Source organism: Alexandromys fortis, unplaced genomic scaffold (genome assembly GCF_014885135.2).
Source record: "Alexandromys fortis isolate MF-2015 unplaced genomic scaffold, M_Fortis_MF-2015_v1.1 scaffold_187, whole genome shotgun sequence".
In the NCBI taxonomy this organism is placed as follows: Eukaryota; Metazoa; Chordata; class Mammalia; order Rodentia; family Cricetidae; genus Alexandromys; species Alexandromys fortis.
Genome location: NW_026068088.1, coordinates 1,439,225 through 1,455,171, shown reverse-complemented (window position 1 = coordinate 1,455,171; position 15,947 = coordinate 1,439,225). Strand labels below are relative to the sequence as shown.

General features: G+C 40.8%; 1 protein-coding gene and 1 non-coding gene across 2 annotated transcripts; both read left to right on the top strand.

Moving 5' to 3' along the window:
* Positions 1–8,969: 8,969 nt before the first annotated feature.
* Positions 8,970–12,986, top strand: Trmt10c (tRNA methyltransferase 10C, mitochondrial RNase P subunit). The gene is made up of 2 exons (XM_050122350.1): positions 8,970–9,215; positions 11,490–12,986. The coding sequence occupies exon 2, from the start codon at positions 11,512–11,514 to the stop codon at positions 12,748–12,750; it is 1,239 nt and encodes a 412-aa protein (XP_049978307.1). The 5' UTR covers positions 8,970–9,215; positions 11,490–11,511; the 3' UTR covers positions 12,751–12,986.
* On the top strand, positions 10,868–11,002 carry LOC126488742 (small nucleolar RNA SNORA70). The gene has a single exon (XR_007588788.1). It is a non-coding gene; the product is annotated as a small nucleolar RNA SNORA70 (small nucleolar RNA).
* Positions 12,987–15,947: the final 2,961 nt, after the last annotated feature.

Here is a 15,947-nt window from a genome sequence, read left to right as displayed (position 1 = left end):
TTCTTTCTTTCTTTCTTTCTTTCCTTCTTTAATTTTATTTATTTATCTTTTGGGGTTTTTCGAGACAGGGTTTCTCTGTAGCTTTGGAGCCTGTCCTGGAACTAGCTCTTATAGACCAGGCTGGCCTCAAACTCACAGACATCCGCCTGCTTCTGCCTCCCAAGTGCTGGGATTAAAGGCATGTGCCACCACCGCCCTGGTATGGACTTATTCTAAGTGGAGGGGGAAGCCATTGGATCATTAAGGAACCTCTGTCTGGAGCATGTGAGTTCCAAACCCTTCTGGACAGGATAGCTTGAGGAGGCTGGAGTTGGCTATGTGCCTTCTCTCACACCAAGCTCTGATGAAATCCCAGATCAGGCTCTAACTAAGTTGCCTTTGAAGGTAGGTCTTGCAATGGAGAACAAAAATTGGGACGTATTTCACAATATTCCTTTATTCCACACCCTGACGGGAACTTTGACAGTAACTGAGAAGCTAGTGAGCTCCACGCACAGAGGTGGAGGCTGGCTCTCTGGAGCCTCAGACTACCCACACTGACTATCCAGGTGTTAGCTAGTTGCCATTCAAATTAATTTCCTTTTTTCCAGCTACTGGCTCCTCTGAGGGGGGGGGGGGAATCAGCTCCAAGTTTCTGCTTCAGTGTGTAGTACTTTCATTTCCCAGCCACCCAGATCCCAATTATCATGCAGAAACTATATTAATTACAACACTGTTTGGCTGATGGCTCAGGTGTATTTCTAGCTAGTTCTTACTTTTTTTGTTGTTGTTTTTTCTAGACAGGGTTTCTCAGTAGCTATGGAGCCAGTCCTGGACTCACTCTATAGACCAGTCTGGCCTCAAACTCACAGAGATCCACCTGCCTCTGCCTCCCCAGTGCTAGGATTAAAGGCGTGCACCACCACCACCCAGCTAGCTCTTACATCCTAAATTAACCCATTTCTATTAGTCCATGTGTTGCCATGTGGCCATGGTGTTACCTCATTTCCTACATGTCCTGTTTCCTCAGGCTGGCTGGCATCTCTTTTACTCTGCCTACTCTCTCTTTATATCTCTGGATTTCCTTCCTGGCTGTACTCTGCTAAGTCAATGCCCAAAACAGCTTTATTCATCAACCAATAAAAGCGACACATACACAGAAGGACCTCCCACATCACAGTAAGTACATTTTTTGTAAAGCAAGATCTTTTTGAGGTTACCCTCCTGCTTCAGTCTCCTGAGAGCTAGGACTGCAGGGCTGCATCATCATGCCTGTTTTAAGCTGTGTTTTTTTTTTTTTTTTTTTAATTAATGTTTTTTCTAATTAACCTCACTGTTCTACGTTTTTAGGGCAGTGGTTGTCTCACTTCCAGTGGGTCTAAGAACTGATTTTCAGTGTGTTTGACTGGTGAGCTGGTTGGTTGGTTTGGAGGAGTTTTACAGTGTAGCCTGCTACAGCCTGAAACTTCTTATGTAGCCCAGGCTGGCCTCAAGACTTTCAGCAGTCCTTCTGTTGCTGTCTCCTGAGTGCTGGGCTATACAAGCATGCGCTACCACACTCAGCTGATTTTCCATTTCTTCATCGCTTTCACTTGTTAGATAAAACCAGCCTGATGGAGGTGGCACACACCTTCAATTCCAGCACTTGGGAGGCAGAGGCAGGTGGATCTCTTGAGTCTGAGACTGCCTGGTCTACAGAGCTAGTTCCAGGACAGCTAGGGTTGTTACATAGAGAAACTCTGTCTCGAAAAACCAAAACCAAAACCAGAAACAAAATAAATAACAAATTCCAACCATCTTTCTTTACATACCATACCTGAAGCTAGAGCCAATAGACATATAGCCACTGAGAATTTTGAGTAGGATTGTGATATTCCAAGGTAAAAGTTCTGAAAGGAGGTGAGAATGTATTCAGAGACAGCAGAGGAGACTAATGTATAAATGAAGGTGAGAGTTGACGAATTGATCTAAAGTGACTGAAGGGGATAGACCATGAGATTAAAGATGTTTCAAATGATATAATCTACAGATTCACTAGCCAAAGAGATAGACATTTACAACACACATGAATGAGTAGAGATGCTACATGCCATAATAAGGGAAAGCTAGAGTAGATTTTTAAAAAAGGTTTGATGTTTAAGTCTTTAATGGTTGTTTGAAACATAGTAGCCTAAGCCGGGCTGTGGTGCATGCCTTTAATCCCAGCACTCGGGAGGCAGAGGCAGGCGGATCTCTGTGAGTTCGAGACCAGCCTGGTCTACAAGAGCTAATTCCAGGACAGGCATGAAAAACTAAAGAGAAACCTTGTCACGAAAAACCAAAAAGAAAAGAAAAGAAATATAGTAGCCTGATCAAGTAAATAGACAAATTTCCAAGTAAACAAAGGATTATGGCTTGGAGTATACAAGCCAAGTGAAATGTACTGTACAAAATTCTAAAGAATTGTCATGCAGTTGGAGAGATGGCTCAGTAGTTAACAGTGCCTGCTCTGAAACCGTAAGGAGCTGAGTTCAGATCCCAGCACACACACAGCAAGCTGGGCATGGTCTCACATGCACCTGTGACCCTAGCTCTTTGTGGAAGGAGACTCAGAAACAAGAGAATTATGGGATATCTTTGTTGCCAGCCTATGTGAACAACATTAACTCCAAGTTTATGACCTCCAGGCTCAAGGACAGGCAGACCCTGCCTCAGCAAAGTGTGGGGAAGAGTGACAAGGGAGGACACCCAATGCTCTCTCCCAGTCTCTGTGAGCACTAACACAAGCACCTGCATTCACACACACACACACACACACACACACACACACACACACACGCATACACCCCATACACATACACCAACACACATGTACACACACACTTTTAAAAAGAGAGAATTGTCTAGACCAGGCCTGGTGCTATGGGACTATAATCTTAGCTACATGGAAGGTGGAAGCAGGCGTGAGGAAAGTTTTAGGCCAGTCTGAACTACACAGACACTGTCTTTTAAAAAAAATGTCTCCTTCTTGTTCCACAGGACAATTTCTGCCTTGTCCTCCTACTCATGTCGCCTCCACTCATCTTTAATCTATCTGTGCTATGTTTGTTTTCCAGACCACCAACTTCTGTTCTTCCCCTTAATCATTGTCTCTTCACCACCTGGACACACAAATACCCTTTTTTAAAACTGCAAGAGGCTAAATGTATACTGTATACTGTATGTTTCCAGAGAATATTGATTTTCTTTATGTGTTCTCTGGATATACAACAAAAAAGTAAACCAATAGTTAACAAGGTTCTTTGTTTTGCACTTCCTGTATCCTTTTTATTTTTAGCACAGAAAATTATGTTCTGCAGCTGAGCACCTGAACAAACAAGACTTTTAAATCTGAGAAAGTACATTTTTGTACAAACCCGCTGTGATGATTAATCAGTCAACTCGAGTGGATTTAGAATCACCATGGAAACACACTTCTGAATGCATCTCTGAAAATGTTTCCAGGAAGGTTTAACTAAAGAGGAAGATTACCTGAATGTGGGTGGAATCATCTCAAGGCTGGGGCCCAGACTGAATAAAAGGAGAAAAGGACCTGAGCACAGGAACTCATCTCTTTGCTTTGTGTCTGAGGCCATGTGACCAGCCAGTTTGTTCTCCTGTCATCCTGCCTTCCCCACAATGATGGTCTGTACCCTTGAACTGGGGTCCAAAACAAACCTTTTCTTAAGCTATTTTTGTTACCTATGTTGCCACAGCCTAACAAGAAAAGTAACTAACACAGTGTACTTTTAACAAGAATTTAGGAGTCTCTGTCATTAACTCATTTAATGAATTAATCATTCAATAGTTGCTATTAATCTGAATTTGGAATGTTCGGCCCATGGTTTACAGTCTTTTCCCTTAACTTGGTACTGTTGGGTGGTGGCAGAAAAGCTGAGAAAGGACCCACTGGGTGGTCATCATGAGATGAGTTGTTTTGGGGCTAAGGGAAGGCTTGGTTGGTGAAGTACTTGCCTTTCAAATGTGAGTGTGTGAGCTTGACCTCCAGCACCCACGTGAAGAAAAGCCAGGTGTGGCAGCACACACTTGTGATCCTAGCACTGGGGAGTGGATTCTTGGGGTTTACTGGCCAGTTAGCTTGGTATGGGGGAGCTGTAGGCTCAGTAAGAGATCCTGTGGTCTCAGAAATGAAAAGGAGGCAGTATTCCTGAGGAACAGCACCCAAGGTTGTCCTGTGTTCAAATGCACATGCAAACGGATGTAAGCATAACTGCACATATCCAGTTATGCTTACAACCTTGTCTGAACTTTTTGACACGCAGGAAAAATACCAATAGACATTAAATTATTAAATTAAATCAAACTGAGATAAATCAGCCTACTTTACTTTTTTTTTTTTTTTTTTTTTTTGGTTTCTTTGTAGCTTTGGAGCCTGTCCTGTAAATCAGGCTGGTCTTGAATTTACAGAGATCTGCCTGTCTCTGCCTCCCAGGTGCTGGGATTAAAGGTGTGCGCCACCACCACCCGGCTCCCAGCTTTACTTTTTAAGACATCAGAATAACTATTTGCAGTGATGTTAGATATTGATCATAACTTACAAAGCCTGATTCTCATTTCATTCCTCTGGGGGTCTCTGAGACTGTCCGGGTCACGAAAGTAATGATCCCCCTGAGACAAGTACTGTTCAACAAGAATCAGTAGCCAGACTAGATTTAAACTTCTAGAGTCTGACCCGGGCAGTTTATGGTAGGTACATTTAAGGACAATACAATCTGGAGAAAGTTTCCTGGTATAACACAACCCCCTGTGAACAAGGAGGCTTAATTACACCCAAACTTTTCTCAAAATACATGCCATTTATTCCATGATGTGTTCTAGAGATAGGCTACATGTGTTACCTTAAGGGCCTAGGGGAGGATCTGGTGCCACAAAGTGTAGCTGTCATTTGGGTTATTAGCCACGGCCTGTCCTGCTTGTGGGAGCTTGGAGTGGTCTAGTTATACAGGTAGTACAGATCACCAGGTTATTGCCACCTCCGTTCCCGGACTTCTGGGTGGAAAAACAGATTATACATCTCCCTCGTTGAAGAAACAATCCCATTTTTAACGTTCCTTGTTTCCCTAGTGCTTATCTGTGATGGACAACACACTCCCACTACTCTAACCTGCCATTCAGTTAACAGCAGACACAAGCTAGAGTCACTGGAGAAAGGGATCTCAGCAGAGAAAATGCCTCTGAAATATCCCACTGTAGGGCATTTTCTTAATTAGTGATGGATAGGGAGAGCTCCCAGTCTATTATGGGTGGAACCATCCCTACGTTGGTAGTCCTTGGTTTTATAAGAAAGTAGGCTGATGGGCCTGGAGAGACGGCTCAGCAGTTAAGAGCACTGGCTGCTCTTCCAGAGGTCCTGAGTCCAATTCCCAGCAACCGCATGGTGGCTCACAACCATCTGTAATGAGGTCTGGTGCCTGTATACATAATATCTATCTATCTATCTATCTATCTATCTATCTATCTATCTATCTATCTATCTAGACATACACACAATACACTGTATACATAATAAAATAATAAATCTTTAAAAAAAGAAAGCAGGCTGAGCAAGCCACAGGGAGCAAATACGCAGCATCAGCACCTGCCTCCGGGTATCAGCCCTGCTTTGTTTGACCTCATTCAATGACAGACTACAAGTGCAAGTGTAAGCCAAATAGACCCTTTGCTCTCCAGCTTGCTTTTGCTCATGGTGTTTCGTCATGAAAATAGTAACCCTAAGACATTTATTAAATGCCTGCTGTGGAAATAAATTAAGAGCAACAAAATGAGAAAACCAAACCTCATTTATTCTGAACTTTCTGTATCAATAAGTGGACCACCATCCGCGTTGTGGAAGAAATTCAAAGGCAAAAGAGTAGGAATGTCTTACAGTGTGGACGGAGACTTTTGGTATGTCCCCTAGATGAACTTACTAGAAGTGGAGCGGCCTTAGGGATTCACGGGAGTATATATATGCCCTTCTCTGACTGATCTCAGATTATCAACAGCGAAAAAAATTAGTGAAGTTGGGCTGTAGTCTGAGGCTGCTCGTTCGTTCCTGGCTGCCCAGACCCGAGGCTGCTTGTTTGTTCCCAGCCGACAAGACCCGAAATAATCACACCGACTGTATTAATTAAAACACTGTTTGGCCAATAGCTTAAGCTTATTTCTGGCTAATTCTTTTTTTTTTTTCTCGAGACAGGGTTTCTCTGTAGTTTTGGAGCCTGTCCTGGAACTAGCTCTTGTAGACCAGGCTGGCCCCGAACTCACAGAGATCCACCTGCCTCTGCCTCCCAAGTGCTGGGATTAAAGGCGTGCTCCACCATCGCCCTGCTGGCTAATTCTTTCTATCTTAAATTAACTTATTTCTATTATTTTCTATTTTACCACAAGGCTCATGGCCTACCTGCAAGGTTCTGACTGGCAGCTTGTGTCTTTCTCCTTTGGCAGCTACATGGCATCTCACTGACTCTGTCTACTCCCTCTCTACATATCTCTTCCAGCCTGGCTATATTCTGTTAAGCCATTGGCCAAAAGCAACTTCTTTGTTAACAATGGCAATCACAGCAAACAGAGGGGAATCCCACATCACAGGGCCGATGAGATGACTCAGTATGCACATCTGTAATCACAACACCCCTACCAGAAGATTGGTGGTAAAAACAAGGGAATCCCCAGAGGCTTCCAGGCAGTCTAACTTGGTACACACAGGAGCAAGCAAAAAAAAAAAAAAAAGAAAAGAAAGAAAATTCTACTTCGAACAATGTGGAATATAAGCAGCAACACCTGAGGTTGTACTCCAGATTCCCATGTGTGTCCATACTTACACTCACATTTATACACATCACATATACACAGGAATGATTTTAAAAAATCAGGAAACCATCAATTATTAATCTGTCCTGCCATTTGGCATTGGTTATGACAAAAATTATTACTTCACTTCCTGGACTGTCACAAGAGATAAAAATACAGCTCACTACATGTCAGGATACTTTTCTGGGCTGTTTATTGCAGAGGTTTTTTTTTTTTTTTTTTTTTTTTTTTTTTTTTTTNTTTCCTTCTTCTCTTCCTCTTCTCCCTTCTCCTCTTTCTCTCCTCCTGCTCCTCCCATTCCTTCCCTTCCTTCTCCTCCATCAACATGGTCTCACTGTGTAGCCTTGACTGGCCTGGAACTCACTATGAAGACTAGGCTAGCTTTAAACTCACAGAGATCAGCCTGCCTCCACCTCACTGGTTCTCAACTTTCCTAATTTTGTGACCCTTTAATACAGTTCCTCATGTTGTGCTGACCCCCCCAGCCATAAAATTATTTTTCTTGTTACTTCATGACTGTACTTTTGCTACAGTTATGAATTGTAATGTAAATACCAGTGTTTTCCATGGTCTTAGGTAACACCTGTGAAAGAGTCGTCTGACACCCAAAGGGGGTCTCGTGTAGCAAGCTGCATGGTGTCACACCTGATGGAGATGTATAATCAACTCCTGAGATGGCTAAGGCCTGACCTATGCTATGATAACGCAATGATCATCAGCTGCTTGCATATGCATTGGCGTATGGGCAATGCCCACCTGGCAATCCGGGATTGGCAGCCCATGCCTACTTAAGGGCTGGGAGAGGTTGGCCCGGAGAGAAAGAGAGGTCAGAGAGAGAGAGAAAGAGAGAGAGAAGGAGAAGGAGAAGGAGATAGATTGCTGTGAATAAAGTCCTGAAAACTGCTGCAAGAAGAGCTCCGGGTGTTGCGTTTTTCCTTGCTGGTCGAGGGTGGACGTGACAGTCTCGACTGCTGCTCTGTATCCCGAAAGCTGGGGTTTAAGGCGCGTGTCACCATACCTGGCCTTTTGATTATCCTTTCAAATATTTGATCTGCCACTACATCACTCACAATTACTTTGAGTTGAAGTCTTTACCTTAGAGCAGAAAGATAATGTCATTACGAAGCCCTTGATTTAGCATGATTTACTGAAGAACCCATTTGACAAGCTGAAAATACTGCCTCTCCTCTAGCACTGGAGTACGGAGGTTTTACTGCCAGCGGGGACTTATACTGAAGGAACTCTGGTTGGCTTGAGCGTGGTGAGCATGGATGGCTCTGGGAGGCCTTGCCCTTTTCTCCCATCCCCTTTGCCTGCTAAAAACCGTGAGATAACATTCCTAAAGCTAGCCATCAAGTTCTATTGCCTTATTGACCACTTTCTCCTCCTGAGACTGACTACCGGGGTCCAGCTATCAAATTATTAAAGCCCAGCAATAAAAAGCCCCCTTTGATTCACCTAATTAACTTGCCCAATAAAAATATACCACTTCATTCCCCAGCCCACTCCAACACATACCTACCCTTATTTAAAGATCACACCTGCAGGCCATTTGCTGCTGTTTTTCTACCTGAGTCAGAAAGCAGCCACTTTCCCTTCCTGCTTGATAAAGGATCTCTTGGAGAAAATAGGTGTTTGGGTGTGGTTCGTACCCAATCCGGGGTGTGGAAGGAACCCCTGCTGTGTGAATATCTCAACAATCTTTTTGTTTGTTTCGGTTTGTGGGGGTGGTATTGAGGCAGCCCTGTGTAGGGCTTGGCAATACTGGAACTAGCTTTGTACATAGGCTAGCCTCAAGCTAGAGATTCCCCTGCCTCCCAAACGCTGAGATTAATGGTATGCACCACTACGCCTGGCTAGAATTAAACTTTAAAGTAGAACCGTGAGATTTGCGTTCAGGTCGTTTTGTTAGTACATACATATAAATAGAGTAACCAAGCTGAGAGCCGGTGAAGAGGTTTCTAGTTCTAACAACAAATCACTAAAAAGGGTGGCGGGGCGCCGGTGGAGCCCCGGGCCTACTCATTTTCACAAGGACTCACAGGCAGCCAGTCAACGAGACCGCGAACCGACTCTAAGCAGAGAAACTGCCGGCAGGGGTAGACGTCAGAGGCAGCGCCGGGAGGAAGAGGCGGGACTTCTGGCGGTGCGGGACTTCCGGCGGCCGCGGCCGGAACTCCTCGGCTCCTCTACGGCATGTGCGGTGCAGGCGGAGGGGTGCTCTTCGGGGCTGCTCTCCCGGGCCGCAGTTAGCGGGTCTCGGCGCTCGGCCGCACTCCTGGTCCACGCGGGCTTTCCTCCGCCGGTGTTCTGGTGCTGCGTAGACCCGGTGGCTGTTCCGGATGCCGGCTGTGGAGCGTGTGTGCTGAGAAGTACTGTCCAGAGGAAGCGGTGATTTAGAAATCGTAAGTAGTACAATGCCTGAAGGCCGTGTTTACCAAAATCCATCTCCTTTATTGGCATTAAAATGTAAGTTGTTGGGGGCAGGAGAGACGGCTCAGCGCTTAAGAAGTAGTGCTCTTGCAGAGGATTCGAACATGGTTTTCAGCACCCAATTCGTACAGCTCACAACTGTGTCTAACCCTGGCCAGGACACACACACCACACACACACACACACACACACACACACACACACACTTCTAAAATAAAATAAAAAAAATTTAAATTAGCTTTTTATAATAAGTGTGGTGGTGCAGGCCTTTATAATCTCAGGACTGAGGAGGCTGAGGCAGGAGATCTGTCTGGAGTTTGAGGCCACTCTGCGCTAAGGAGTGGAGAACTTGCAAAGAATTTTTCGAGGCAGGCTTTCTCTCTAACACATTTTTATTCCTAATGGAATACAGTCTTTAGCTTCTAGTGGGGAAAACAATTCGAGTGTTGCAAGGATTATCATAGGCACAAGGTGCCAGAATACAGAGAAACCCAAGCTCGAATAACCAGAAAGGAAATTAATAGGACTGATTGATCGAAAGTGTGAAATGATAAAGCTATGTGCAGCTGAAAAGACAAACAGAGGGTGGTATTATGAAAATCTGTTTAGGCCAAATTCATGAACTTGGATTAAACCGCACACAAAATTGTGGTATTTTGGGGTGGGAGGAGTGCATCCGGGCATCTATACGGCCAGAGAACATGAGAACGTCCAGGAGTGTGCAGGGTCATTATAGGAAACCAAAGGTTGGAATTTTTCAGGAATTTTCCTTTCCCCTCATATTTTGCACTAGTTAACACATTTTAAGCATATTTCTGTTTTGGAAGCACAGAGGCATCTGTGTGGCAGCTCTTTGGTGTCTATTAGCTGCCGCCTTATATAACTTTCCTGCTCTTTTGTCTTCCTCGTTGCTTTCATGAAGGATCTTGAGATTGGATATGTATCTGAAGGAGACTATAGCATCTTGTTCTCAGCTCTGTAATTGGCATACAACTTTCCTCTCTAGTTATATTGATCCTCTAGGCCTGTTTCTATGCAAATCTAAAAACCTTATTTGAGTTAACCTTTTGTTTAAAAATATGTTGAAATTAGGGGCTGGAAAGATGGCTCAGCGGTTAGGAGTACTGGCTGTTCTTCCAGAGATCCTTGAGTTCGATTCCCAGCAACCACAGGGTGGCTCACAACCATCTGTAATGAGATCTGGTGCCCTCTTCTGGCATGCTTACATGCAGACAGAACACTGTATACATAATAAATAAAATAAAATCTTTTTTAAAATGTTGAAATTCATTTATAAAATAAGAACATGAAACAGGGTGTGGTGATACATACTATATAGTGCCAATTATTTCAGAGGCTGGGGCAGAGCACTGATGCTGACAAGTTTAAAATCAGCCTGGTCAACATAAAAGACCCTTGTCTTGCAAAAATAAAAAATTTAAAAAATGACCAGTAAGTGATCACAAGCTTTGGTGCATAGGAGTTAAATTAGTAGGGAGGGGCTAGGAGGAGTAGAGGGAGTGGGAACTGCAGTCGGGATGTAATACATGAGAGAAATAAATTAGTGGTGCATGTGCAATCAATCTAAGTTGATTCCCTTTGTGCTTCAGAAATCAGTTCCCTTCTGCAGCCAATTAAGCCGACCAGCTTCCTTTCCTCATGGGGGTCTGGTGTGCAATGGTTGCAAACAACATTCTCCTTGGTAGTGTATGCAGCCTGTTGAATGTACAGGTTGCCCAAAGGGACCTTGGAGACAGTTTTCAAGTAGATAATCATGTCTCATCTCAATGGTATCTCCAACCTAGGCTGTACAGACAAGTATTTGGGGTTTGGGGGGAAGCCCCGGGGCACAGTGTTTCTATTGGTCAGACCATCATGTCCATCCACACTGAACTGCAGAATGAAGAGTTTGTGAGGCCCTGTGTTGAGCCAACTTGGGGTTTCCTGACAGCTGGAAGATCGCATCTTAGGGAAGTAGTGCTTCAAGTTTAATACAGATGAATTGAAAGCCATGGTAGCTACAATTGGCTCGTCCCTGATGGCTGTGGGGTCAAAATGTTCACAACTATGACCACCTCCCCCGGAGTGCCAGACCCAGCTTTCCGAAGGCCTTCCCCTGACCTGAGTCCATGTCCACTGGTCATATGTACTAATACATCTCACTTGTCTGCCTGAGAAAGAAAGAAATCAGATTCACAGGGAGTTTTAAAATCTTTATCTAACTTAATTTCATTTTTCTTCTATAGGAGTTCTTCACATTTCTTCAAAATGAATGTTACTGTCCGATTCTCAAGACCTTTTGCCAGATTAATGTTGCCGTTTACCATTCATAGGAAGAGAAGGAATTTATATTCAACAGTTCTGCAGAGATACATGTCTTCCAAAGCATCTTCTTTGTCCTGTCATAATAAGGACAGTACGTCCCCTCCAGAACAGCTAGACTTGGACAGGTGGAAAACTACAATGAAATCTAGCATTCAAGAAGATGGTGTCTCAATGGCCTCAGACAAAGGCGAAGATCCTCTAGCTGCCACCAGAGAATTAATTGAGATGTGGCGATTGCTTCGCAGACAAGTACCAGAACATATCACTGAAGAAGAACTCAAAACCCTTATGGAATGTGCTTCTAAATCAGCCCAAAAAAAATACTTAAAGTTTTTGTATGGTAAAGAAATAAAGAAAAAAGCTGAGCAAAGAAAAAAGGAAATGAAAGCAGAGGCCCGGGAAGAAGCAAAAAAGGCCAGGTTGCTAGAAACCAAGGGTGGAGAAAAACAGGACTTTATGTTTCTTCGACTCTGGGACCGGCAGATGAACATTGCAATGGACTGGAAGGGTGTCCAGGCTATGCAGTTTGGACAGCCTTTGGTTTTTGACATGGATTACGAAAATTTTATGAAACCAGCTGAACTGCAGAATACGGTTTCTCAACTTCTAGAAAGTGAAGGGTGGAACAGGAGAAATGTTGAACCTTTCCACATTTATTTCTGCAATCTTAAACTAGATAGTGCTTATCATAGACACTTAGTTAAACGTTACAGTGAAAAGTGGGACAAATTGCTCTTAACAGCAACAGAAAAGTCTCCCGTCGATGTATTTCCAAAGGACAGTATTATATATTTAACTGCAGATTCTCCTAATGTTATGACTACCTTCAAGCATGATAAAATTTATATAATTGGATCACTTGTTGATAGAACCGCACAGACAGGCATATCCCTGGCCAAGGCAAAACGGCTAAACCTAGCCACAGAACGTCTTCCACTGGATAAATACTTACAGTGGGATATCGGTAACAAAAGCCTCACCTTAGATCAAATGATCCGTATTTTACTCTGCATGAAAAACACTGGTAACTGGGAAGAGGCTCTGAAGTTTGTTCCCAGGAGAAAGCACACTGGCTATTTGGAGGTCACTCAGCATTCTCAGGAGCATTTTATGAAGCTGAAGAAGACAAAGAAACGGTTGTTTCTAGAAGGCTCCTTAAATGTACGCACACGGAAAAGGTGACATGATGAGAAAATGTAATAGTGTAAGAAGTAAATAGATTGGAAATTCAGTTCAAGTAAGGTATTTCTAAACGGAATCGTAGTTTAAAAGTAGTCTTTCCAGACAAACAGTTTTGTCTTTTTCTAATTTAAGTATCTGGAAAACTTTGAAAGTATGTTTTATTTGTTGTAGGAACAATCGGAAATTATAGATTAATCTAGAATTGGACACAATAAAAGTTATATCATTGTTTAAAAAAATAAATAAAATTCGGTATATTGCAAAAAGATACAACTTTACTTTATACTCATAGCATAAAAACAAAGAAAATACAACAGTGATATAAAAATAACAAACAATAAAAGTGATGATGAAAAAATTAAAATACAAAAGAACTGAACTCCAAACTAAAAGAATACAAAGTCATAAGAATGCAGCATTAAAAGAGAGTAATGATATAGTTGACCAGACTGAAACATCTATAAAAAACAGAATAAAGGACAGTAGGAGCAAGAGAAACAAATTACATACCCACAAGGAGAAATTACTAAGAAAAATAGTACAATGATAACTGCAATTGAAGGCATAAAAGTAGCATAATTTGAACAGCTATAATTAACCTCTATTTCTATCCTAAAACTTATTAAACTCCCAAATGAAGGAGATTTTTTTGTAGCAAGTTTGGTAAAGAAAAGGTTATAAGGGGAAAAAAGTAACAACCAATATCTTTTCATCATGATATTGCCAGAGAAAGAAATTGTGCCATGTCTGTGGCCTCAGGGGGGAAAACATGGTACATGTACCTTTCTTGAGAAAAATCACTGAAAAATACTACAGCAGGAGAAAATAAAAAATAATTAGACTGCCAATTGCACACTTGTTCTGTTCTAATGGAAGACATTTCAAGGTTTACCAAGAATTTCAAGAAAAAATAATAATCCATTATCACTTATTTATAAGAAAAACTGTGGATAATTCAATAATGGTCTAAGAATCTATCTCTGATGCCATAGTAGAAAAAAACAAAGCATGTAATTATTTACTAAATGAAGAAGATATGCTCTAATCTAGAACTAGAGGAATGTAAGATATATAGTAACCTTAACTTTACATAAAACAACCTTGTAGTTTTTAGAATTAAGAAGTTTACAATCATGCCTCTGAACTTCTCCAAGTTTTCTATATCTTTGAATTAAATTACATTCTATCTACTTTCAAATGTAAAACTTTAGAATACAAAGACTAAACACAAATTGTTAACCTGTTAGTGTTTGAAACAGATATCAGTGCTGACTGCTTACTGAGTACAGAACTATTCCACTTTTTTAGGGTAAAGTTTATCAATAAACATATCACTACTCACAAATAACATTGTAAAATGAGGTATTTAGACAATAGGGAAAGAGATGAAATTCTAAGAAATATAGTTAGGAACATAGCCAGATAAGGAATTTTAATTAAAATACTCTCCATGTTAAAGTACTCTCATGTTTGCTACCTCATTTTCTATCAAAATTAGAGCCAAGATTTCAGTTTTCTGTATTACTTTGCCACATCACTAGAGAATTATCACCTATAGAATAAACATAATTACATTTTAGAAGTATCTCTTTGTAGCACTAAAACTTCAAGTATCTAAGTTAAAAATTCTGTTACTGAAACTAAGTATACTTTTTGATAATATGCTACCTGCATGTTTACATTATTTTTGGTTTTAAAAAAGAATTGAGATGTTATATTTATCCTTCATCTTAAGGAGCCCCTCTATGAAACAATGACAGTCAGTAGTCTGTAGGATTTGATGATAGTACAAATGACCTTATATAACATTTATGATATGATAGAATAGAAATAAATATTCTTGTTAAAAGAATACATAATCAATATATAGTTCCTGTATTTATTTATGGGGATTGAAAGTAAAAGTAACTTTAAGACACGTAGGCACGTACAACAAATGTGACAGCCTTGAGTGATGACATAATACTCTCTGGTCTCTGATGGTGACACGGAATGGCAAAGGACACAAAACTGTCAGTCTTCTTGTTTATTTTCTACCTGAGACTAATAAAAGAAGGAATGTGATTGACAGTACACTGACTCGTAGCCATACAGTTGTTACCTTCTACACATATATAAATGAATTGGAGTGATGGCCTGAATGATGTCTTCTTAGAACTGTTAAAATGCTGTTATTACTCAGAAGGAGAAATAAGAATTTTATGGATTGTTTAGCGAATAATATATATTATCTATCTTGAAAAACTAGTTTTTATAGGACATTTTATGGAATGAATGTGTTTTATATATTAAATCTGGATTTTTACATGTATAATTGTGTATTTACAGAGAGAATATAAGAGATATTTTAGTAAAAGTGAGCATAGGAAAATAAGGAAAAGATGAGAAAAAATGAAGAAAACATCAAAACCTGAACTAAGAATTATTTTTCTTAGAATATATTTCTTTCAGGCACATAATTAATTAATAATCTTTCAAAACACTATGTATAGACATATCTCAATAGGTAATTTTACGTATTGATTCCTGCAACCTTGAAATTTATCTGATGGAAATTATATGTAGAGATATAAAATATGTAGATGACACCTGCAAAGCCACATGAAAATAAGTTGCTGATAATTGTGTATATTAATTAAATTCTTTAACTGAGTTCTAAATCAGTAGTGAAGATATAAAGCAATTAAATAATTACCTAATGGTTTGAGAGACTTGCTTTGAAAACCTGTAGTAGAGTTAGTCCATTGATTGAGAAAATTGGACAGACACTATAAGTCAAATAATTACCTCCAGCAAAAAAGGCAGACTTAAAAACAGTGAGGAGACCAGAAGGAGACAGACACTCCCAGGTGCACATATCTTGATCTTTCCTGACCTTTACTGATTTTACCTTTCACACAGCAAAATACTATTATTTTTTGCAAAACCTGTCCACCTTTGAGTTTCTGTGATGTTCTGTTTAGAAATTCACCATTTCCTAAACCAATTCATTTCCAAAAACCACCTTCCTCATTGTCATTTGTACAGAAACGATGCCTCATCAAAAGGTTCTATTTTCATGAATGTGCTGTAGTTTTCAATTGCAATTCATCAGTATCTATGATTTATATTTATTTTTCTCATGATTACTATGATTTAACATTTTATATTTCATAATAATGACAATACATATGTAAATATATATTTATGCACATCTC